Source organism: Pollachius pollachius (genome assembly GCF_949987615.1).
Source record: "Pollachius pollachius genome assembly, chromosome: 1".
NCBI classification, from domain to species: domain Eukaryota; kingdom Metazoa; phylum Chordata; class Actinopteri; order Gadiformes; family Gadidae; genus Pollachius; species Pollachius pollachius.
This window is the reverse complement of record NC_136934.1, coordinates 15,922,769-15,947,695: the sequence shown is the minus strand read 5'-3', so window position 1 is coordinate 15,947,695 and position 24,927 is coordinate 15,922,769. Positions and strand designations below refer to the sequence as shown.

General features: G+C 46.8%; 3 protein-coding genes across 3 annotated transcripts in view; 2 read left to right on the top strand and 1 right to left on the bottom strand.

Moving 5' to 3' along the window:
- Positions 1 to 5: 5 nt before the first annotated feature.
- ndufaf2 (NADH:ubiquinone oxidoreductase complex assembly factor 2) lies at positions 6 to 14,049 on the top strand. The gene is made up of 4 exons (XM_079731666.1): positions 6 to 189; positions 10,021 to 10,110; positions 11,103 to 11,143; positions 12,901 to 14,049. Exons 1-4 carry the CDS (start codon positions 75 to 77, stop codon positions 13,141 to 13,143), a joined length of 489 nt encoding a protein of 162 aa, XP_079587792.1. The 5' UTR covers positions 6 to 74; the 3' UTR covers positions 13,144 to 14,049.
- A 145-nt stretch (positions 14,050 to 14,194) lies between these two features.
- On the bottom strand, positions 14,195 to 15,407 carry smim15 (small integral membrane protein 15). Its single transcript, XM_079731677.1, has 2 exons — positions 15,341 to 15,407; positions 14,195 to 14,880 (listed from the first exon to the last, which is right to left on the bottom strand). The coding sequence occupies exon 2, from the start codon at positions 14,859 to 14,861 to the stop codon at positions 14,637 to 14,639; it is 225 nt and encodes a 74-aa protein (XP_079587803.1). The 5' UTR covers positions 14,862 to 14,880; positions 15,341 to 15,407; the 3' UTR covers positions 14,195 to 14,636.
- A 1,727-nt stretch (positions 15,408 to 17,134) lies between these two features.
- The window catches only part of LOC307086531 (zinc finger SWIM domain-containing protein 6-like), a 46,802-nt gene continuing 39,009 nt past the window's right edge, over positions 17,135 to 24,927 (top strand). Inside the window, 1 exon segment of the mRNA XM_079751772.1 lies at positions 17,135 to 17,567. Coding sequence (XP_079607898.1) covers positions 17,141 to 17,567 — 427 coding nt within the window. The 5' untranslated portion in view covers positions 17,135 to 17,140.

Below are 24,927 nucleotides of genomic sequence, written 5' to 3'. Positions count from 1 at the left end.
GACAGTAAACAACCATTGAAACAACCCTATCTAGGGGGCAAATAACACATCGGAATTGCTAGATATTTAGCAAAATGAGCAGAATTGCGGGGCTTTTAAAGCGGACGTTTTGGATAGTTCGTGAACATGTAGGATCAGACCATCTCGGTAATAACTATTACATGATCCCTCAACAGAAGACCTGGACAGGTAACGTTACGTTATTATGACCTTTCTATTAACTCAGATAGGAGCCGTCACGTGTAGACGGATAGATACTTCGCCTCACATAATATTATATTATGTTGAATAATGAGTTGTATTCGTACATACTAAGATAAACAACAACGATAACATAATGACCCAACTATTCTAATGGTAAAATATATCAAAATGGAGGGAAATAGTAAGTACAAAGTAGTACAGTCTCCAATTGACTATTGAGAGGTAAAGATAAACATTTTTTATTTTGTGGCGCATTTGTTTTGTGTTGGAAATGCCAGCATGTTGTCTTCTTGCCTTGCAGTTGAACCATAACGCCACTAGATGGTGTACGCAGAACACGAATACGTTAGGATACTAAGCGACAATGTTCTAGAAATATTTGCAATGTATCCAATGACTGCATTGAAAGTATCACAAGAAGTTGAGACGCTGAGAGCGCCCACCTTTTCATGCCAAATGTACTATCACTAAACTGCTGAGATGTTCAAAGACAACCACTTAGAGATTAGTTTCAACACTTAGAAGGAGGTCATGTATCTCCTCTGAGTCGTGGCAGGTGTGCAGTTTGTAATGCACAAGCCAAATTGATAGACACGTCATCATGCTTACCCAATTGTGTCCTTATACGTTTAAGGACACACAGACATGTGTAACGTTTGTGTACCATGTGGATAAAGGACTATTGACCATGATGAATGCTGGTATAAAATGCAATCTCATCTGCAATGGCCTGGCAGTCGTAACAAGGGAACCACAAGTTTTGCTCTGACTTGGACTCCATATCAATCAATACTTATGGTTGGGTGGTTTCTTAAAATACAAACGAATATCATGGGGCAATGGGTAGCACTGGCAATCTTGAAAACCACGTTGCTCATTTATTTTCTTAAATGGAATTACAAATTCTGATTCCACCACCAATAGCACTTGCCCTAAACCTAAATCTAGTGGGACCAGACGTCGCTGTAAATGTCCCTATTTAATTATATATATATTAGAAAAAGAAAATGGCAAAGGTTCAAGCTTGACCATGAACAATAATTTTGAGACTTAGTTGATTTAGTCTCGTTTCAACATGATAGATAGTCAAAGAACACCAGATATTTTGCTGATATCTGGGCCGTCAAACTACAAATGTCCTCGTTTTCATAAAAAAATCTGGTCACCTTACCATGACCCATTAGACGTGATCCTAGCCATGCTTATCAAGTTAGTTTAATAACCCAAAACATATTGTTGACGTTGCTTTTTTTAGAATTAATAATTTTTTGCAGTGTTTCTTTTATATGACTAAACCTAGCTAATGTCTTTCACCTTGTGTGCTTTTACTGGTTTTCAGGGAAACCGGGCTCACCACGTATTTATAATTTATCCCAAGGTTGCTCTACTGCCCCTGGCTGTCAGGCAAATTCAAATTGGAGATCAGTCCCTGCATGCTTAAGCCTAAACTACTGTAAACACTGTCTGACCTCACCAAACAGCCCTACAGAGAAGCAAGTGTTTAGGAAAAAAAAAAAAGAGGGTGTGTGCGTGTGTGTGTGTGTGCGTGTGCGTGTGTGTGTGTGCCCGCCCGCCCTCTTTACGCATATGCACTTGTCTGCCATGGCAGTATATAAAGCACACCCCTAACCACCACAGAAACGTGTATGCTCCTGTATGAAACACTGACCCCACATTCAGCACACCTTGCCTCCCTCCCACTCACCGAATTCACTTTGTCCGACCTTGTGGAACTAAAGCGGATCCATTATTCAGACCATATGTCTTTGCTAAAACAAGCTCTTTTTGATCTCTAACTGATAGGCCAAGCGTGGGCTCAGGGCCTCGGGCATGGACTGCAGGGCTACTCGTTGCGGCACTCAACCGCTGGTTGAGGAAGTCTCTCTATCGTTCCTTTCCTCTCCCTCTCTCTCTCTCTCCCTCTACTCTACTGCTGCCATGCATTTTGTCCAATCCTGCGCTACCTTTCCCTACGCTTAACTGCTCCTATTTTCTACCTCTCACATCTGTTAACTTTAGAAAACTAGGACGGACATAATCCTCCGTATAGTGGCCCGGTTGTGTTGAGGGTGCTCCTTTGCGGTACTGAAATGGCCTCTGTACCTTGGTTGCAGAACTAGGGGACCCAGGCAATTTTGGATCCCGGTAAATGGGCTCCCAGAATGGTGCTCCCGCTGGATGCCGTTGATTGCAATATGGAGTACTGACAATCACTGACATCTTTTGTGAGCAATGGAGTGTAACTATATCTGTGAAGCAAAGACGTAAGAGCAAGCCATAATTTGTTTCCGGCTGGAGGACAGTTGGGACTAGTCATGAGAAGCGTCGGAAAAAGGTGAGCAACATGTAGACCTGTAGCACAAGGCCCCATACCCCTTACTAGATGAAGAAGCTGTATCTGCCCCATGTTCATTATTGAGCTGACTTTTTTCCTCATTTTCCTCCATTGATTCCTTCCTTGAATCCTTCCTTCTTTCTTTCCTTCCTTCCTATGCGCACACTTCCCCTTCCACCCCTCCATCTCTGCCTCCCCACCACGCTCCTTTGAAGCCAGTCCAGTGAAGACTTCTGTGGAGCAACATCTGAGGGAGATGGGGTGGTGGTGCAGCGGTCGGGCCCAGCAGCAGGCACCCCCATCCCCTTACTCCTTGGATGCTGCTGTCCTCGCCCCTGCAGCACATAAAAATGAATTGGGCCTCGCCCTGAATCACAATCCATTGAGGGGTTGAGGGTGGGAGAGGCACATAAAAATGAATAGGGCCTCGGCCTGAATCACAATCCATTGAGGGTGGGAGAGGGGGGGTTGGCTGGGCAGGAAAAATGCTGGATTTGAGGGTTGACTGGCTGAGTCTGGCTGTGTAGCGTGAGTGCCGCCCCCACGGCCCCCACGGCCCATAGCCACTGGCAACCCAGAGGCTAGAACCACTGGCTCCCCGGGTGGCTTTTCGCCTGGGTGCTGCGGCGCTGGATTGAGAGACCTCACGTCTCTTGCCTGTGTTTGTGTTTGAGGTCCTAGGGGCCCGGCGCACAGCCTTAACAACACTGCACGGGGTGCCGCGTCACGCTGCCCGGATGAATGCCTGGTGTGCTGGGGTCGGGGCCCGTTCAGCACTGGGCCCGCGGCTTGGACGTCCGTCTTGCCTCCTTTTATTTGGGAGGAGCGCTGCGCTGACATTATCGGCCCGCTGCAGGCGCATTTGAAAATAATTGCCTGTATGATTGCTATTTTTCACCCCCTTTACCTCTTTGAGGAGGTGTAGCCTTTGTCTTGGAATCAATGGCTGCTCAATACTGGACAGGGGAAAGGCAGTTTCCTTTCATGTTGCAGTGAAAAGGATGTATTTTTAGAGCCATTCATTTAGGGGCTGTATGCCATGCAGTTTTAATCTGCTGGTCCCCTCCGCAGTGTGCAGAATGGAGGAGCATTCAGGGGTGTCTTCAGGGGTGCGAAAGGAGGCATTGGCGCATCTTCCTTTGACTTTTTTCGCCTCCTCTGTCTCTGTATCCGCCTCACTCTGTCTCTCTCTCTTGTCTCTGTCCCTCTCTCTGTCTCTTTTCCTTTATCTATCAGCCACTGTCTCTCTCTGTGTTTGTCTCTCTGCCCATCTCTCTCTCTCTCTTCTCTCTGCCTCTGTCTCTCTCTGTCTCTCTGCCCCTCTCTCTCTGCTTCTCTCTCTCTCTTCTCTCTGCCTCTGTGTCTCTCTGCCCCTCTCTCTCTCTTACTCTGTCTCTCTCTGTGCCTCTCTCTGTGTATATTATTTATTCAGGCTCCTCCCCCGTGCCCCTGCATCTTTTAAAGTGGAAAAGGGGCCCTCACTTTCTCTTCTAGCTTTTCTGGATGGCTGTCTCCAGGAGAGCAGCGGAGTGTATATGTGTACAAGTTCATGTATGCACGCCTGTGTCTTCTCTCGAAAACCGAATAATATATCGATTTTTTTTTTTTTTTTTTGCCGTAGCGCAGTTACCACAACAACAGATGGCATCGTGTCATCAGAGCATAGATTCAAGCCACCCATCTCCATGGAAGGAGTCACAGCGGCAGGGACCAGGGTCCAAATGGCTGTTTATTCTGCTACAAGTCGTCCCCAGGGTACCATAAGGGAAAGTCTACCCTACTGTAGGACACTAAGTCTGTGATTATCATGGAAGTGCGATGGCCGGAGAGGCTATTGTAAATCACGTTAATTGATCGGTGGCTTCGCCATGCATGGGGTTTAAATGAAGGTTGTTTAATCATTATAGGAACACCAAGTGTGCTGGGCCCATTTCTGTGTGTGCACAGTGCCAAACGGATGGATGTGTATGTGGAAGCACATTACAAAGTGGGATAACTGCTTCATTAAAAAGGCATTTAGAAGCTCTTGTCTGGGAATATCAGAGTCGGGTAAAAGCACATATTTATTCTACAAGAGAAACGAGCATCGCCGACCATTTGAACACAGTTCTAAAGGATCTATCCTAATATCTTTTAGTCCCGCGTACAGTGGTCAGGACAGTTGATCAAGTCCATCAACTATTTATTTTGATTTTTTGTTGGATTAACCGAAGATGTGTATTCCTCGGCATTTAATGCTCTCTCTCTCATTGAGCGTCTGTCATGGGCGCTGGGTCGACTGAAGGCCAGAGGAGCCAGGCGGGTGGAGATCGCCTGAAACCTGCCACCAACCCACACACTGAGACAGGCAGGTATGAATTAAGGCCAGACGTGATGAGGTAAAGGCAGTAAAGGGGGCTGGGTGCCGGTGTGGGAGAGGAGATGGAGTGATCCAGACATACGGGATGGGGGCAGGGGGGGAATGAGTGGATGCAATGGGCGGGGTGAGATAGGAGAGAACTAAGGTGGAGCTAGGCTAATGTCATGAAGGAGAGAGAGAGAACCAGCAGGTCTGAGGATGGAATGGAGAGGAGGGAGAAAAGAGGGGGTGGCTGAATGAGAGTGACAGAGTTGAAAGGAAATGGGTGGACAGCTCGCTGTATGGACATCACATGCAAGCAGCAATGCAGGGCCTGAACAGAGGGAGGGGGGGAGCCGCTGTGGTGAGGAGACAAACACAACATCCTGACAAAGAACCCGGCCATCTCCTGGCTAGCTTGTGTCTGTGCGTTGCCGTGTTGCGCACAACACACCAGGAAGAAGAAGCAAAAGGGGGTGGAAACACGCGAAGGGAAGCTACGGTCATTCTCTCCGGTGAGTTGCCTCACTGATATGAATAATTCTCCGCTCCCCGCTCCGCCTCTGAGTCGCTCCAGCCTCTGTGGGATTGACGGCAACAAGGACAAACAGAATGAGGGCTGAATAAAAAACTAACGCCAGCAGCAGCAGGCCTAGTTTGCCGCTAAAGCTCCGCCTCCTCGTCTCTCTCTCTCTCTCTCTCAGTACCCCTCTATCTCTCTCTCTCTCCCTCCAGAAAGTGATTCAAAACAATGGCTCGCCCTCTCTCTGTCTCTAAACCTCATCCCGTGTCACTAGGCTTAGGGGCTAATGTGGTTACCATGGTTACGGGCCCCACACACCTCCCTTATGCTCTTCTTCTTGGCAAGAAGATTGGATGAAGAGAGAGAGCGAGATGAGAAGTGAGAGAAAGAGAGCGAGAGAGACAGACAGAGAGAGAGATAGAGAGTGTGTCAGCCCTGGTACCTGGTGAGCCTGCATCACTGTTGCATGGCGGATCACTCTGTCTTCATAAAGCTGTCCATTACCATGCACATCGGCTTGCTCTATTCCCCATCACCCCACTCGGCTGGGGAGAACACGCACACTACCCCTTTATCCGGCGAGTAGGTAAGCCTGAAGGCAGGCTGCTCATACCCAACCCATATGCAGGTACTGCAGCTAGCTCACAAAAAAATATGGAGCAGATTGGGAATGATTGGTCTTTTTTGATCTCGTCCTTTCATAGAGGGCCGGTGCTGAATGCAGGGCTGTTGAACATCAAGGCGTTTGTCTGCATTTTATTCTGTTCTGAAACCAGGGGGAGGGAAAAAGTGTTTTATCTCGAGTGACTGCCTGCAAAGTAGGCGAGCTGATGTTAGGCTAGATCTTGGTATGGGAGCAGCGTTGTTCTCTTGCCCACCACCAAGAATGTGCATTGTGTTATTTGGGTTTTTATGGTGCTGTCTTTCTGGTCGACGGAGCAATGAGAGCACGCTTCCGCTGCGCTAACCTCCACAATCAAAGGCAGTTTGCTACAAACAGGTGTGCAGAAGGAGAAGGGGAGAAAGGGAGAGAGACAGCAGGAAAGGAATGACATTGTGGAGGTGAAAAACCTCCTAGCACCTCTCACCTGGGACTGTGTGTGTGTGTGTGTGTGTGTGTGTGTGTGTGTGTGTGTGTGTGTGTGTGTGTGTGTGTGTGTGTGTGTGTGTGTGTTGATGCAGGTGATGTAGTTTAAGAGGGTGTGTTCAGGGTTCAAAGAGCACCCCTCAGAGCGCATCAACACCTCACTGGAACGAACAAGAAGGATAGGCCTGCCTGCCATCTGATTGGCTCCCCATCTCGCTGCCAAGGCAACCCCTCAACCATCCCTCCTCCCCCTTTTTGCCTCCCTTCATTCTATCCTAACCCCCCACCCCCCCTCCAACACGTTTCATCGCTAGGCACGCCGATGAGTCGCGCTCAGACAGGTGAGATGGCTCATAAATATTCATGAGGTGGGATTTCATTCCTGCTGCCTCTGGCCCCTCCCCCATCCCCGACACCGCACTCAGTTTGTCCTTCACGGTTAAAGGCAACGTCCTCACTGCTGTCCCTCAGGTTAATCTGCCTGTGCTCTCCAGCCAGGCCCCCGCATGTATGTGTGTGTGTGTGTTTGTTTGTTTGTTGGTGAGGGTGTGTGTACGTGCTTGTGTTTGTGTGCTTTAGGGATTTTTAGTGGTAACTACCTTCTCTCCCAGTGAGTGATGGGAAGACAGACCTGTCACAAGGGGGCATGCTGAGATAGAGAGCTTCTAACGCCTAGCGCGCGCACACACACACACACACACACACACACACACACACACACACACACACACACACACACACACACACACACACACACACACACACACACACACACACACACACACACCCCAACCTCCCCCATCTCCCAGGTCTCGGAGAGGCAGCAGAAGGAGGGGGGGAAGGAGGTCTAGTAAGGGTGAGAGCGCTCGGCTCTGAACTGTGAAATGGAAAAGAAGGGCCCCACCCTCTCTGACGGTGTCACATACCACGGGAGGGGAATATTCTGTAGGTAAGATTCAACCAATCAGGCCCGGGAATCATTAGTCAAACAAAGGGTGTGCTTCACTCTGTATGCGACATTAGGCATGGACTGAATAATGAGGGATGCATATTTCGCAGCCAGTAAAGGTTGTCGTGGATTGAAGGCACATTGAGCACGTTGGCGTTCTGCTCAATGTCTGGATTGAAGTCCAAATTGAATGCAAGTATGTGCACTTTTCTTTTTCTCGAAAGGAAAGGTGTGTTTCTTCTGAATTGGAAGAAGAAATCATGTAGCCTTGGACTATGTAGGCTAACCCCCTCCACACACACACACACACACACACACACACACACACACACACACACACTATAGTCACAAATTAGAATTTTACACAGTGATAGAGCTTTGCCCCGATGAGACGGTCGAGACCCCCTCCCAGTTTGTATGTGGTGGGAGGATCAGGCTTGTTTCATAAATATATGTACATATTTGTTATTCATATCCAGGGATAAAAGCCACGGTGGAAGGGGGTTAGTCATGCTGCAAAAGCAACGAGATAAGCGAGAGAGAGAGAGAGAGAGAGAGAGAGAGAGAGAGAGGCAGCCTAGTGGAGAGAATGAGAGAATGGAGATCGGTGAAAGGAGGAGAGCGGGACGAGAGCCGAGTGCGCCTTACTTTCTGATGTTAAGTTGGGCATTAGCTGCAGTTAAGTGTATTGCTTTTAGGGATTGCTCCACATGTGTACCCGTTCTGTCCGTTGCCACCCATGCCTAATGCAAATATGCAGAGGATCTGTTTATAATTAGCATACCTGCTAAATGCACTTGTTATCATCCCAAGAACACACACTCCTTTGTCCGCTGGTACTTGCGTCGGTCTTCCACTGTCCTAGGGGTTTTCAGATTGACTTTTTAAAGTTAAACATGCAAACAAATGGAGTGACCAAGGAAAGCTATTTCCATGTTGGTGAAGGCAGCTGAATTGGAAGATGATAAGGTTAAAGAAGAAAATGCAGAGATTCTGCCCTGAATAAATCTATGGGTACGGAAGTGGAGCCCAAGAGGCCCTATAGTTTCAACCTAGTGAGAACCGAGGCAGAGGTAAAGCAGCCTAATTAGATGACCTGATTACTGTATGGGCTGAAGAAAGCACTGAATGGATGATCCGTCCGCAGAGGGCCCTTAAAAGAAAAAGAAATTAGCTAAGGGATAAAAAACATTGTTCAACATAAACAGAGATAACATTTCCCTTTGCTTTAATTGGAAAAAAAGTTGGGGGGAGAACGGCAAACAATACAGTGGAAAGTGCATATATTGCAGCCTGCAGGCTGCCCCGCACAGGGAAGGATGCAAAACACTGCCAGGAGGGGTTCACGGTGCACACGCACGCACGCACGCACGCACGCACGCACGCACGCACGCACGCACGCACGCACACGCGCGCACACGCACTGCCACATTGTCAATTTCCCATCACTCTTCCTCCCCCCGCCGTAGCTATCTGTTATATGTGAAGTAAACATTAAGGCCATCAGTCTGCCGTGCGCACAGTCGCGGTCGCCTCCATTTGTCCATGTCCAGTCAGCTGCAGAGAGACCGTGATGGAATCGTGACAGATTGTCTGTGTTTTGGAGCGTGTTGTTTTCCATCGGCCATCCATTTCTCTTCTTTCTTTCGTTTGCCATGCATCATCACTTTGCTCCGTCCATCTTTCTCCTCCTACTCCTCCTTTCTGCCTCATCATTTCTCTGAGGGGTCGGACAGACGGACGGACGGACGTCCGTCTCACCTGCTGAAAGCAAAAGCTCTGGAGACCCCTCTGTAACAGAAAACAAACAACATAATTCTTTCTTTTTTTTTCTTCCTCTCCCTCCCTTCCTCCCTCCCTCCCTCTATCCCGCCCTCCATCCCTTTCGTATTATTATGTCCCCTCCCCTACCTCTGTCTTCGAGTCTTTTGTGCGGCAGGCGAACTTGTCCAATCAGCAAATTCGGCCAAAATAATTGGAGGTGGCCTCACTGCTAACACGCGTCGGCCGTATGTAGAGGCAGAGAGAGGAGGGAGCACTTAATATTCCACACAGCTCATCCCTCCCCTGTTCCCTGTGATATCTGACCCCTTTTGTCTCCTGCTTGGCTTGACGTTGATTTTGGAGGGCATTGTTAGCCCGAGTTCTCTGATTGGAAGAGGTTGTCAGTGAGGGGGGCTGTGGTTGGTAGGTTAAGGGGGACTGATTTGCATAAAGGCTTAGCCCAGATTTGGAGCCACTCGAAAAGATCTGAGGAGAAGGGCCCGAGGGCCACAAGGTAATCATCCATGGCCTGTCACACCACTGTCATCTGTGCGTGTGCGTTTGTGGGGGTATGAGTGTGTGTGTGTGTGTGTGATTGTGTGTGTGCACATTTATGCGAGTGTGTGTGTGTGTCAGAGAGAACAGTGAGATAGGGTGTGAAAATCTGTGTATATATGTGTGTGCACTGTGTTTCCTTGTGTTGACTGTGTTCTTTGTGTTGCGTTTGCATCATTCCTGCGCACCTCCTCTCTCGCTCTCTTTCACGCTCTCTCTCCCGCACCCTCCCTCTCTTTATCTATGCTTTCCTGTGTTTCCCCAGGAAGAAGTGTCCGTGCCAAGCGGATGGTAGAGACTGCCAACCCTAACGAATATGAGTATATGGAAGGCAGCATTCCTTCGGAGTGGGACGGTATGTTCTGCTCCCAACACTGCTGTTCAAAGCCAGCCTGTCTGGAATCGCATGTGAACGTGCAGCAGCAACATAATTCAAATAGCAATAGCAAGTACAGTGTTGTTACACACACAGATGACCTATCACTACAGTGACACCCCAAACGGAATATATAAAACAAAAACATTGCTACATCTCAAATACATTTTCTAGTTAAAAATTGATTAAGCATATTCATACTGTTAGATGAGTGGCTGAGGGAATGGTTTTAGGGCGTTGGCGGAGGTATTTTAATTCTATTTTTTTTCCAACAAAGTGTTCCTTCGTCTCAGACCGGCTTTATCCACCTTAACCCCCTCATCCTGTCAGTCCCCATCTCTCATGCATTTTCATCAGGATGCAAATAAGAAAAGGATAAAAGGGGCCTAGAGTCCCTGCGCTAGCTTCAGGAAGAGTAGAATCTCTCTCTCTCTCTCTCTCTCTCTCTCTCTCTCTCTCTCTCTCTCTCTCTCTCTCTCCGTTTCTGGCTCCCTTTAACCTGATCTGCGCCATGTAGCCAGCTCAGCCAAAAAAAGAGAGCTACTTTATGGAAACAAAAGAGTATGACAGAGTGAGCTCTACTAGGAGAAACAAAAGCAGGAGACGATGTTATAGGGTAAAGGAAGCAGGGAAGAGGTATTGATGGGTGGTGACAGGAAGGGGGTGTAGTTTATCTATTCAAAAGCTAAGGGAGACGTAGGATTGAGGCCTCAGTTCGCTCAACTAAAGCTGTGTACGTGTTTTTTTTGTTTTGTTAATGCACTATAATAATCAAATGTAATAAATAGTAAAATATGTGTTTATTCTTGTTTTTTTTCTCAAAAACAAACAAAAAAAACCTACCATTTATTTTTACCCCAAATCTGTGTGAACTTCAGGATGCTATCTCCACAGCTGTACAATAGCACGGCTTAGTTAGTGCAGCATGTGCTTGTTCTCCCTCTGACACTCTCTCCCTCTCCCCCTCCCAGCTTGGATCCGAGGCAGACGGAAGGAGCCCCCCTCCATCGAGGTGTGTTCCTCTGCAGCGTACCTGCTGTGACGGTGCTTGGGCTTTGGGGGGAAAAGCAGTAATAAGAGGAAGGAAAGAAGGGGGGGGGGGACTGCGAGAAAAGGAAAGACTTTGATTTGATTTCTCTTGGCTCCTGCCAGCCAAGCCCAAGAACTTCTTTGCGAGACAGATGTTAAAATAAACTGCGGTGATTGTGGGTCTTGAGAGCACAGGCAGCCTCTGAACCCCAGGCCCGGCGAACTAAACCTGTCCTACTTTCCCATGTACCGGCATAGGCACGCCACTCTGCTACAGCCTTTGTTTCTGCAAGGTTACTGAATAGAAATGGCAGCTTTCCCTTCAAAATATGAGAATGGTTTTGAATGTCTGGCCGCTGAAATGCGGAACTATGGGAAATCCCTCAGAGGCCAAATACCTAGGCTGCTCTGTCTCTCGCTCTCTCTCTCTGTCCTCTCCTGCTACTGGCCAATGCCATCCCTTCACGCCATTGCCAGAACATTCTATTCTAATTTTCTGCCTCGTGTCTGCCCAATAGCAACCATCGACAGCTGGACAGCGTTCATGTGGCCAAGATTGGACTCCCAGCACATTACCCCTACCCCCTTGTCGCGCTCCCTCTTTTCCCGGTCCAAGCCGACATAAATTGATTGGATTAAATCCTGTCATTAACAGGCTGGAAAAGCAGCTCAGTATGTTTGTCTCCATTCCCAAAGCAGCGCTTTTTGGCCACGGCTCTCCCCTCTCTTTTCCAGTCTTTTAGCACTGCCAACACACAACAGCATTATGCCCAATCCTCCCTTCCTTTTTGGCCCTTTGTGCCAGGGAGAGGCTAATATCACTCGACGCTAGCAGTAGCTCTGGTCACAAGCCTGCTATGCTAGCCTTTTAAAGGACCGATTTTTTCGTGTTGTTCTTCTCCGTAAGTTAAAACAGGTGGTACCATTCCAGTTGTTGTCGTTTTGTAATGTATATGTTCAAGAATTGCCAAGGCTTTTACGGTAATTGAGGTAAACCCTTATTAATCTTGTCCTCACTTGGCACATTGGTGCTCCCTCTGGTCAGCAGACATGACTGTTCGGTCTGTATAACTGCAACGCTTACTTTCCAAACGCCAGTCCATCTGTCCATTGCAGTACAATAATTCTCTGATTTTGTGAAAGCTGCTCATTATGTTTTCCTCTGAAATATCGGCAGGCAACTTTCTCTTGTAGCAGTACAGACAGTATTTGCTACCATAGTAGCTGTCTTCCTGATTGTAAAATGTATCACTGTGCAGCAATATTGTTTTTGGCAATTGTAACATCCGGTAGTTGTCTCATGGATGTGGATTGGGTTCATGCTCAGGCCAATTATAGCACAAAGTGTAAATATTTAACCACAGATTTCAATGTCCTGTATCAGACTTTTAGCAGTTTAACATAGTAGCTCAGTCCGTCTCCATGTCGCTCTGCCACTTACTATATCATTATTTTGTTCTATTGGTTGCAGAAAAGTGAAGCATCATGTGAAGGCCTGTCGGCTTTGAGTAGATCTCTCCTTGTTTGTGTGTCTATAAGTTTGGTATATGACTGGAGTGAGGTTGAAAAAAATTTACATTCATGTATCTATGTATCTATCTTTAATCTGAATTCAGTAAATTACCCTCTTCTTTGTGAATAAAGAGCATTTTACAAACCTGATTACAATATGGGTGAAGCTCTTTACTTACAATCCATAACTAAAGCACCCTTTCCTTCTCTTGTTCTTCTGTTCTCTAGGAGCTGCTGAAGAACGAGCGCTACAGAGTTGAGATCAAACAGAAAGCCAGAGAGGCAGATGAGCGGGACCTGCTACTGCAGAGTCAAGCATATGAAGAAGGACTGCTGGCCGCTCCCTCCCAGACCGCAGTCAAAGGTCACGCTTCCTCCACCAGCTTTGGCAAGCCGGAGATCAGCGAGGAGCCAACCAGCGATGCAAACACCTTCCAGCCTGGCTCCTGGACGCCCAATGCCAAGAAATAAAGACTGAAACCTGTACTGCGGTTATTTCTCTGAAAGGCATACATATTACTCTCTTATTTGTCCGAGGAGAGCCTGATTGGTGAACTGGTTGAACCATAACAAAAATATTTGCAACCAAATCACTGCATGTTTTATGTGCCCCTACCAAAAGAACAATACCAGTTATTAATTTTATAACCAGTGATTTCATTCAGCATCAGAATGGTTGAAAGAGGCAAATACTTGGACCACAATCAGTTTGTTTTATAGACCTCAGTACTAGAACTTCCTTAGGTTTGATCATAGGAAAGGCTGTTTCTGTGGCACTGCTGATGTATGTAGATAATGGTTTTGTGTATTTTGGCAGTCAGATCCAATTGACAATAGCTATCTTATTCAATAAATATATTTTTGCACAGTTAATGTTAGTTATTTTACACAAAATAAGTCAAATTAATACAATTCCAAAAATAATTGTTCATTTATCAAGTACATTACCATAAATGTGCTGCTTGATGCTTCTGAAGTTCAAATAGTTGGTTCATGGATCACTTTAAAATGACTTTTTTTTTGGCTGCTTTTGAGATAAAGCAAGAATATTAAAGACATCCCTTGTCATCACTACATCATAACTTGTGATGGGCAATTTCTATTAAATACTAAATTCTATCCATTTGTCACTGTCACAGGGCAGGGTAGATTTAGAAATAGCTTAAAATAGCTAATCACACTCAAACCTGGTGGTAAAACAGTAAATGATAAAAAATATATCTAGATAAATTGACTGAATATTATCTTTTACAGCTCCAGTGGTCATTGAATGAATTTCTTTAAGAGAAAATTACTTCACTTGATTACAAATCAGAATGAAAGATCTGATTAAAAAAAAGGGTGTTGGAATAGATAAAATAATCGGTCTTGCTCAGTTGTGGGGTTTTTTCATGGCTTGCACCAGTAGCATAACTTTAGGGCTCCTTAATTAACTTCAAAACAATGTGTTAGACACCACGTTTTACGATGAAAGACACTTGGATGTTATTGTGATCGACTTCTATATTTAAATGCCCAGAGATAAATATAACCCACCAGCACTTTATTAAAATCACTTGGAAATAATACTTTCAATTTGGAAGAAAATGACATTTCCAGTCGAGTTTCTATACAATCAAATCAACAAAATCAATGGTAAAAAGGGAATGCAAGGTGATGCAACAGCTGCAATGTAAAGTGAGTCTCTGCACAGAAACAAATTATACAGATGACCACTGTGCTCTTGCTACCAAGAGTCCCTTAGGGAGGAGGAGGAGGAGCCACGTCCCTGCAGTATTGTCTGTCAGCCCTGGGGCCCTGTGGGCATTTTTCCTCTTCTTCTCCCACAAAAGCTGCCTTGTGGGCCTGCAATGGTAGTGGGGCTGAGTCCTTGGAGGGCAGAAAGACTTGGAGGGAAATACAGCCGTGGGCCAGGCCATTTAGCTCCCTCCTATTGCTTATCCCTCCGTGCCCTTCTCAGAGGCTCAGTCTTTCTTGGCCCTCTTGGCCTTTGCAATATTCTCCTGACGTTTCTGCTTTTTCTTCTGCTCTTTGTCCCGGGCTTCAATCATCTTGGCCAGTTTCCACGACAACAGCGCACTGGCAATGAAGAGGGGTGTGAGAGCCAGTATGACCGTCGTGAGGAAACCGTAGGGGTCTTTGGCAGCCCACTCCACCACGTACTCCGCCCAGCCTCGCACGTCGATCATGATCAACAGTTTTCAGCACCTGTCAGTTGCGGATACAAGCGGTTATCATTAATTAATCAAGTGAAACTTATATTAAAACACAACTCCTATCAGGAGGCGGTCTCGGACAAGGAACACCAGAACGCGTAATATTTTAAAGAGATGCAGAAGGTGAGCTCTTCTCAAAGATACGAGAAGGAGAACGCTGTGGGTCCAGGAAATGATAGCCGATATGAGACCAACCAACCATTTGAAGCTACTTGAAATGTATAAAGCTACTACTTCTTAAAGGATTCTCTTCTCCAAAAGCATTTGCATTGCGAAAAGAGTTTGCTAACTTAGCTAGCTAATCTAGCCGTCAGAATCGGCCTACACTAATCTATGAAGAAAAGGGGTTTAGGACCAAGTCAAACCACCCCATATGATGCAAGCCTATGGGAAATGTGTTCTAGTTTTCGTCAGTGGCGTTATATACATACAATGTTAAGGAAAGCACTCACCTATTGCAATAACAGATCTTTAAATTGGAGCTCGTATATACCCGCTCTCTCTCCGCCCGTAACCAGGAACTGTGGTCACACAGTGTCAACTCGTGATTGGATATGACGCGCCTTTTAAAAACATGGGAGTTGTAGTTCTCCATTGGCCTCAAAATAAAGGATGAAAGGATACACTCTGGAAATAGCCCTTCAAAAGTAATGACACATTTTTAATAAATGACCTTTGTTTGATATTCTTTGATTATATTAAATGACATTTGTATGCAGCTATGCTAGGCTAATATTTAGGGCCTTAATACGCCTGTTAGCCTAGTACCACAATAGTAATAGCATAATAACAATAATATACATTTGTTGTAATAAATATGCATATTTTGGAAATGTCAAATGTAGGAAATCCTACTATATATATATATATTCATATATATATTGTGTGTGTAAAACAGTATAACGAGAAAGGTCTTTATATGACAGGGGATTCTAATTATGTGTTGAACCCCAGTCTCAGGAGAGAAGATTGAAGGATATGATAGGATGATGCATTTACCAAAAAACATTAAAAAACAACAACACAGCTCTTCTCCTCCAATATACGATTGAGCTGAGAAAGATGACTACCATAACAAAAGAGGACCTGCTGGCTGTGTGAGCTTCCTGTGGGTAAGTATTGAAACTAAATCAGGTTAAGACACATCTGTTTTGTCCATAAGGCATGGATCACTTTCAGAACAGTTCAAAGGCCAGCCTTTTATTCATAGGGGCAGGAGAGGGGCAGCTGGAAACACAGACAACTCTCTCTCTCAAACGGCACCAGACATACCTTCAAACCAATTCATTCAATCATGTAAAGCCATTTTTTTTGCATCCAAACAAGCCTTTGCAAGTCTCCAACTTGGTGACTGAAGATTTCAAGAAAAATGCAGCTGGAGCCCAACCCCTGACTTTATTCCCCCCAGAAGCAAATAGTAGAGCACCACAGCTACGATAAAACGTATATGGTATAGATGATCAGGGAGGAGGCTCGTAAATGTGGCTTCGCTCGCCAGCTTTGTTGGTAACAGGCTTCACTAGACTATGAGAGCAAGCCATCACAGTTGGACGTCAAACCGCTAGTTTGGCACGACCTCAAAGAACCCTGGCGGTTTTATTTTTTTGGCTATTTCCGGAGTAGGGGCTGCAGAATCAATTACTTAAGGACTACTAATTCTGTATGCTATGTATGCCTATGTCTAGTGAACCCCCAATGCTAAACATGTTCATACGTTCCACTTGATCCCGCAATATTTCTTTCTCTGACAGCTGAGGGGCCTTGACTAAGGCCTTGAATACAACCCGGGGAGATGTCGTTCAAGAAAGGAGAGGCTGCTAGCACTGGCTCAGAAAGAAAATATTCAACTCCTTTGCCCCCTTTGCGCCTGTGGGAAACTGTGAGCCCGCCCATGGATTAGTCCCCGCCTTTAAACTCAAACAAGAAGGAAACTTCAAAGGCCGTCGGCCGCCAGGGCCCCGCCCTCGCGCTCCCGAACTGCTTCACAAAGGATTTGCCGACGTTCGGGAATTCCGCCTCCAGTTCCTTTTATAGCGCCACTCGTGCGCTGGCTGCGCTCCAGGATCCCACCCATCTCGGTTAATTTGACAACACAAAGGACTTTACGGAACTCGGAGGCGCCGCCTACTTTCCGAATAAGGGCCGTCTCTCCATGTACGGCAAACAATCGCGGAGAGATTGTGCTTTTCTCTTCCTTATCCCGTTTATATGATCGGAGAGGAACTGCGCTTCAGGTTGGAAGCGGTGCGATCATGGCCGAGCGAGTCCAGCAGCCCCCAGCCAAGCGGCTCTGCTGCCGGCCCGGTTACAACCCGGCATGCAGGCAGGGGCAGCGGGCTGGAGGAGTCCTGTGTGGCGGTGCGGGGTCCGCTCTAGGAGGATCGGGAAAAACGCACAACCCCGAATCGCTGCTCGATATCGCGGCACGGAGAGTGGCAGAGAAGTGGCCGTTCCAGAGGGTTGAGGAGCGGTTCGAGCGGATTCCAGAACCCGTCCAGAGGAGGATCGTATACTGGTCATTTCCCAGAAGCGAGAAGGAGATCTGCATGTATTCCTCCTTCAACGCAGGGGGAGAGGAAAGTGGAACTAGCGGGGACAATACCGACGATACCCAACTGCCTTTTCTGCGGGGTGTTACTCTTTTAGAGGGTGGCTGGGTGGACAACGTATTACAAGTCGGTAAGTGGGCTTTAATACACGGTGTATAACATAGGGGGACGGGTTATAGCACATATATTGTAATGTGGTGGAACTGCCAGGCGTGGACTGTCTTCGGTAGTCTATTATGAATTATGTAGGCTATCACTAGACCCCTATAGCTGTGTAATAATAGCCTATTTTCAGAGAAGCTGGTAATAGTAGCCCACTTCTCCCTGTTTTTGCCCAGTGAGCTGAGCGCATTGAATTGCCCTAAGCGATCCCGACTGGAAGCTTAGCACTTTGTTCCTATTTATGTGTCTTTCCAGTTCTATGTGCCCCACCAATGGGTACGCAGACAAAAGCCCCCCATATCTTTTCACCGCTGGCTAAATAGAAGATATTTAGAAAGAGTGGGAGGGACGGCGATTTAAAGCCACAGCGCTTCTATTTTGTTTGCCAAACACCTTTGTGAGACAGATTGGTGCTATTCTGCTGCCATCTGAGTGTTCAGCTAAAGCCGGAGGTATAGGACGTTGCTAGAGGCTAGGATGCACTATCTGCTAGAGGCATTATATGTGGCAGAGCTGGAAGTAAACAGAGGTGCTCAGAGCTGAGCAACCCCCCTTCCTGCCTGGATAGCTGGCTGGCTGGCTCACTAGCTTCCTTTGCCAGAGACACAATATTTCACTGCATTCGTCAGTGCAATAGGCTCAGCTGTCACTCCTTCCTCCCACCCTTGGAAACGGTTCAGGATTCTAATCCCATTACCCTCACCAGTTCATCTGAATCTTAATGCATTCTGCAAACAAGATTTTATGCATGATCTTCCTCCTCCTCCTCCTCCCTCTCCCTTGCTTGGTGTCCCCTCTCTCTCTCTCTCTCTCTCTCTCTCTCTCTCTCTCTCTCTCTCTCTCTCTCTCTCTATCCCTCTCTCGCTCTCTTTCTTTACTGGCTCCTCATCCCTGCAAAGAATCTGTGTGGAGATGGCTTCAGCTCTTGTGGGCTCAGAGAATGTGCAGCGCACAATAGTAGCCATGGAGCAGGCTGCTGGGCGAGCAGGCAGTCTGTCTCTCTCTCTCGCTCTCTCTCTCGCTCTCACTGGCCTGTTCACCAGATTCCCCAGCAGTAGACTCATTTATTTGCTTTTCTTTTCGAGGCTTCAGTGAGTGAATAACCTTCAGCTCTTGGAAAAAACGTGCACAGACACACACACACACACACACACAGAAAGCATGTGCATCAATGTGGAGATTTACAAAGGAGTAAAAAACATTCAGTCTGAAGATTTGACGACAACTAACGGAGATAGGGTTCTATGGGCATTCTGGGTTGTGTGTGTGCTTGAGTGCATGTGTGTGTGTGTGTGACTCGTGGAGAGGGAGTGTGACAATGTGTGCGGGGGGTTGATAAAAACATAAGGGAAGCGTGGTTGTGTGTGTGTGTGCGACTAAGTGTGTCTTGGTCTGCACAGGCTGTCAGTCTCCTGCATGCTCGGGGCCTGGGGGGGGGGGGGTGACAGCCCAGGCTACTGCAGGAGGAGGCCATGTTATGTTGATTGCAATTTCACCCCCTGAATTCTTTTTGCTAGAAAAAATAAAGGCAAGGAACCGAAAGTGATAAATAAAAGATGCAATCTTCTGCAGGGGACAGGCAGCCACCGGAGGATGGGGCGGGCTTAAAAGCAGGGCATCATGGGAGGGAGCTGTCAACCACATCACAAACTGCATGCCCATCAAACACACAGTGGCCCGGGAAAGAAAGGGCTGTGCGTGTGTGGTGTGTGTGTGTGTGTGTGTGTGTGTGTGTGTGTGTGTGTGTGTGTGTGTGTGTGAGAGAGAGTGAGTGTGCATAAGCGCGTGCATGCTTGTTTGCATATCTGTGTGTATGTGTGGTGTGTGTTTGTGTGTGTGTGTGTGGTGTACACATGAGCTCATGCATGTTTGCATATCTGTATGTGAGTGATTCGGTTTGTGTGTGTGTGTGTTTGTGTGAGCATGCGTACTCAGTGAGCTGGGATTCGGTGTTGATGAAAGACAGTATTGCGATAAAGGAGATGAGGGGGTTATTGTGTATGGGGGATGGTGGGGGAGCTAATATACTTGAATGGATTCCCCGTCACCATGCTTCTCTCTCCTCCCCCATCTTCCCTCCCAAGTGAGCAGCTATAAAACTCTCCATATTTACTCCCCTAAGGCCAACTACCAGCCCCCCAGTCTCCTGTGATTATTTATCTTTCTCTGAAAGACATTAATCACACACTTTTTTCCCTCCTCTCTCTTTCCATACATCAATGCCGGGGAGTGATGGGTCGGTAGGGAGGGGTCCTCTTTTAGAGGGAAAAACGATAGATAGAAGAGAAGCCTAGGGGGAAGAAAGTGGGCGGAAAACACCAAAAGAGAGAATAGAAACTGTGTATTGCTGATGGGAAGGAAGCGACATTCACGCATGAAGACCGAAGCAAAGAGAGAGAGAGAGAGAGAGAGAGCGAGAGAGAGCAGTGGGATAAGAAAAGAATGCTCCTCTTTCAGTACTTCCTCGGCTCCAATGCTTTATAGACACTGCCGGTAGCAGCGTCACCGGTGAACGACGCTGTGTTTACCCATCGCTCCTCCATCCACACCCCACCAACATCCTCCCTCGTACGATTCCGTGATCAGCTTAGTGTTTCTGTTCAAACTCCCTGGTCATCGTAAGAGTCTCCGGACAACACTCCCCTCCCACAGTAGAAAAATGCAAAACAAAAAGGGACACGTTGGCTTGGCACTCCGGCTCCATCAGAATTAGGCCATTTATAACCTTGTTATGTGTCAACATTCGTGGCTATCAAAGGGGCGATCGCCCTTTTTTTAGGTTTCGGCAGTGGAACGGGTTTGAGGGGTTTTCCTTGTTGTTTCTTTGCGTGTGACTCAGACAGAGCGTGTTAGTGTGTCTTCTTTGCTGTCTGCTCCTATCATACAGCATCTGTTCCCTGGCCGCTGTGCATTAGCCACTGCAAGGGGGCTAGCAGGCTACAGTCTCTCCTCGGCCCCACTGTCCTCTAATTATAGAAGTCTCCTCCAATGGCCTTAGCATGCCATGACAAAGCATGTTTGCACTTCATTACCCCGCGTGCCCCCCCTCCCTCCCCCGCCCTGTTTTGGTGGTCGTGTCTGGGTCAAGTTCATTAATTTATGACGGCTGCAGTATCCACCCCCTCCAGGGCTGTCCCATCCTGACCAACCCCCAATGACCCCTCTAGTCTATAAGCCCCACCCTCATCCCCATCATCCTTCGTCTGCCTATAGGACATTGTGCCAAGAGGTAAACCCCATGACGACAACACACACGCACACACACACACACACACACACACACACACATACACACACACACACACAACCCCCAACTCTTATTACTATCCTGTTACCGTAAGCCCCATATCCCTAAGGAGTGACACACTGATGCCTGGCATATGTCTCTCTCTCTCTTTCTCTCTCTCCTCTCTGTGATGTCATTAGCATACACTTCGAGCCACAGCCTACTTATCTTAGTCTCATCGTTAGTCTCTCTCTCTCTCTCTCTCTCTCTCTCTCTCTCTCACTCTTTAAAATTCATGCATTTACATGTCAAGTAATCATGCCTCTGCTCCAAATCTGAGTGATGAGCAGGCCTGCTGTTATTTATTCATGTATTTATTTATTTAGCTGTGCTTCTATCTTCAGCTTACAAGGCAGTATAAACGGGACCATTTGGGAGACTATTTTAGTGCATTTTCCATTGTGGCATGGTAAGGATCAGTAGCGTGTAATATTTTGCCCTTCCCTCGCCTAAAATATCCCTGTAGCTGTCATGCCTGTTTGAGTGTGAATGTCATCCGCCCCTTCCCCATCTCATTTTTTAGCGATTACTGTGTGTGTGTGTGTGTGTGAGTGTGTGTATGTGTGTGTGTATATACCCATACATGTTCTAGATTTCCTAACCAAAACGTGCAACGTTTTATAACTCATTTGTTGAAATCAAATGATCCTACTCCATCGTCACTCATCCTCATGACAGATGGATGATTTCAGCAATTTGGAAAAGTCACGTCTATGAAAATGATGTGTCCACACCAGTCTGTCAACAGACTTATTTTTTTATTGACTGTTGTTTGTGTTTATTTCATCATGCAACTGTTTGAATTCCTACATTGGTCAAGGACACAGTGCAGAGCACGCCATTTATTTTGCTGGCTGCATGTGCAGTGTGTGCACGTACACACACACAAACATGCACACAGAAAATCCCAGAGATCAAGATGAGAGATTGGACAGTCCAGTAAATATTCCATCTTGTGGAGGGGCCGTGAATAACGTGCACAAGAAAAATCTTGACCACTTAGAGAGGCAGAGTGACATTGAGCATGTTTGTGCAAGAACACAGTCAGGTGCACATTCAATCATGAAATGTGTGTGTGTGTGTTGGGCGGGGGGGTGGGGGGGGGGTTATGACACAACCACGCACACAAATATTTCTCCTTTCTTCTTTCTTTCGGTTAAGAATTCACAAGGTCGTTCTAAAGAACTATTCAAGCACCTACTTCGACATTTCAAGAATTTAGTCCACAAAGTGCAGAATTTAAGATCCGGAACTTAAATCTTACATGGGCCTGTCGTCCCCAAGGCCCTGTCTAGGTATTATGGCTTTTGTTTAGCAAGGCCTCTCTCACTCTCTCTCTCTCTCTCTCTCTCTCTCTCTCTCTCTCTCTCTCTCTCTCTCTCTCTCTCTCTCTCTCTCTCTCTCTCTCTCTCTCTCTCTCTCTCTCTCTCTCTCTCTCTTCGTTTGTGTATGTGGGCTGGTTTTTATGTGGGTGGGTGTATCTGTTTATTTCCAGTAGGGTGGTCTGAGAGCACCTTTATCTTTTACCATGGCCTTTTAAAAGCAGCCCATATGGTTGCCACTTAGAGGAAAACAGACCTTTTCACCATTCTTTTTTTCTATTTTGTATACCATTACGCACTTTCTCATAATAAATCCCACCAAAAAATGTTGTGTCCCTGTTAGAACACACCAAACACTGCCAGCAACAACCTAAAGCAAACATCCCCTGCCGGTCTGAGTAGTGGCTTCTCAGTAGTTGCTTCAGAGTAGCTCTCCTCTTTAAGAGATCTGCAGTCTGAGCAGGAGTGCAGAAGGGACAGATGGTTTGGGATCTGGGGTCCAGGGGGCTCAGAGGAAGGTGTGCGAGCCCAGGGACGGCACCTTGCCTCCCAGCCCATCCAGGGATTGAATCGTCATGGAAACATGGCTCAGCCCACCAGAGTTGGTGTAAACAGCTGACTTCCATGAGGGGGAAGGAGATGGGGGAAAGAGGGGGCTACGACCGCTATCCAAGTGAAGAGACACAGTCTTTAGGCAAAGTGTTTTCCTCTCGCTCCCAGACTTTCTCCCTTCATGTTTTATACTGTCAGTATCAGCGCTCATGTCCTCTATCCTCTCGCTCTCCTCTCCCTCTCCCTGTCTCTGTCTGTCTGTCTGTGTTACCAGCTCATTTCTTTATATTTTTTTCATTTCTCTCTGGTCTCTCCTTCACCCACCTCCGCCTGTGTCCCTGTATGAGGAGGAGGAAGATGTGTGTTGTCTCTTTCGCATGGCTTCGTTCATGGAAACCAAAGCACACACTTTTCAGTGGCCATGTCATTTTAAGACTTTTGTTGTATGCGCTATGGCTGTGTGTATTTGAAATGAAAAATCTTAAAGACTCTCAATAAAGACATATTTAATAAATCATAAATAATCTTTGTACATATACACAAGAATTTATACATTTTCATTTCAGTAAACAAATAAACGTACCTCTCTATCTGGGATATCGATGGCAGCCAATCTGTTTGTCACAGTTTATTTAATGTCTACTATTATAGAATAACCATATGATACCATATAACACATTAATGGAGCCATAAATATGCCATCTTTTGTTACAAGTTTACTGTTGCACATGAAGTAAAAACTTGAACCACAATACCTAGCAGTTTTCTTCTTCACTGATGAAATGATAATGGCTCTGTTATTTCTAATGGCCATCAGCTGCAGACTGTGAGCACAAGTGCCGACCCTGTTCACAGATGCAGAACAAAACTGCAAAAGTCAAACTATTTGCAGACCAAAAGGGTCCCATAGAGAGATAGGTTGACTCCCAGCAGATAGTATATCTTTCTTTAGCCTCTTCTAGCTACCCAGTTCCTATTTCTACACTATGCTATCTCCTAATCCCACACCCAGTTCAAACCTCTGGACAGCCCAGCTCCCTGCTCTCACCATAGCTCACTTCTAATTGTCCCATTTTCTGTCCCTTGCCAGTACGAGTCCTACCATCTCTCTCTCTCTCTCTCTCTCTCGCTCGCTCGCTCGCTCTCTCTCTCTCTCTCTCTCTCTCTCTCTCTCTCTCTCTCTCTCTCTCACCCTCTCTCTCCCCCTGTGTATGTGTGTGTGTCTCTCTCTACCTCTCCCTCTGTGTGTGTGTCTCTCTCTCTACCCTTACCCTCTCTTACTTCAACTAGTCCCAGACATCGATGTCTCTCCTTCCCCAAAACACTTTAATCCCTATTCCTAATGCCCCCCCCCCCCACCCACCCATCCTTCTCCCTGTGCACACAGCCCTGCAGTGCCAGCTGTGTGGGTGCAGCACCTTTTTAGCTGAGTTATCCGACCGCCTCACACTGACTTGATGCAGACAGTCCATGCACAGTGTTCTGCAACGCAACCCGTGTGCATTTCCCCTGTCGAAAGCAAACCATCCAGTGGTGGCGCTTTCCCCTTGCTCCCGCTCAAGCCCCCCGTCTGTCTGCTGTCCCAGACTGTGGCTGCTGGGCGTACGTCAGCGCAGCCCCTTCGTCGGCCAACTCCGTCTAGGAATCCAACCCTCGCTTCGTAACACCTTCTCCCTCTCTCGTTCTTTCTATATTCTCCTCCCAACACCCGCGCTGATGAGAGAGAGAGAGAGAGAGAGAGAGAGAGAGATAGAGAGAGAGAGAGAGAGAGAGGAGAGAGAGAGAGAGAGAGAGAGAGAGAGAGAGAGAGAGAGAGATGAAGTGGCAGAGAGAGAGAGAGGGCAAGAAGGAAGAAGGGAAAGAACCGAGGGAAAGAATAAGATACTAAATCCACAATGACAATGCCCTATTAAAAGCCCCTTTTTTCTATTTCATTTAATGACTTGTATTACCAGTTGCCATTCTCTCTTCGATCTGGTAATAATAACAAGTGGGGAATGCAGCGCTCAGCATTCTGCCCTATCTAATGCTCCCTCTCACTGTTTCTAATGAATTCCTCTTTGCACCAATAAGCTGCTGAAATAAGCACAAAGCAGCACACTGCAGAATATGGTGTGTGTGTGTGTGTGTGTGTGTGTATGTGTGTGTGTGTCACACGTCTGTGTGTG

Coding starts and splice junctions, on each gene's coding strand:
- ndufaf2 (XM_079731666.1), top strand. CDS start 75: ATGAGCAGAATTGCGGGGCTTTTAAAGCGGACGTTTTGGATAGTTCGT. Junction 190..10,020: donor TCAACAGAAGACCTGGACAG/GTAACGTTACGT, acceptor GTGTTTCCCCAG/GAAGAAGTGTCCGTGCCAAG. Junction 11,144..12,900: donor AGGAGCCCCCCTCCATCGAG/GTGTGTTCCTCT, acceptor TCTGTTCTCTAG/GAGCTGCTGAAGAACGAGCG.
- smim15 (XM_079731677.1), bottom strand. CDS start 14,861: ATGATCGACGTGCGAGGCTGGGCGGAGTACGTGGTGGAGTGGGCTGCC.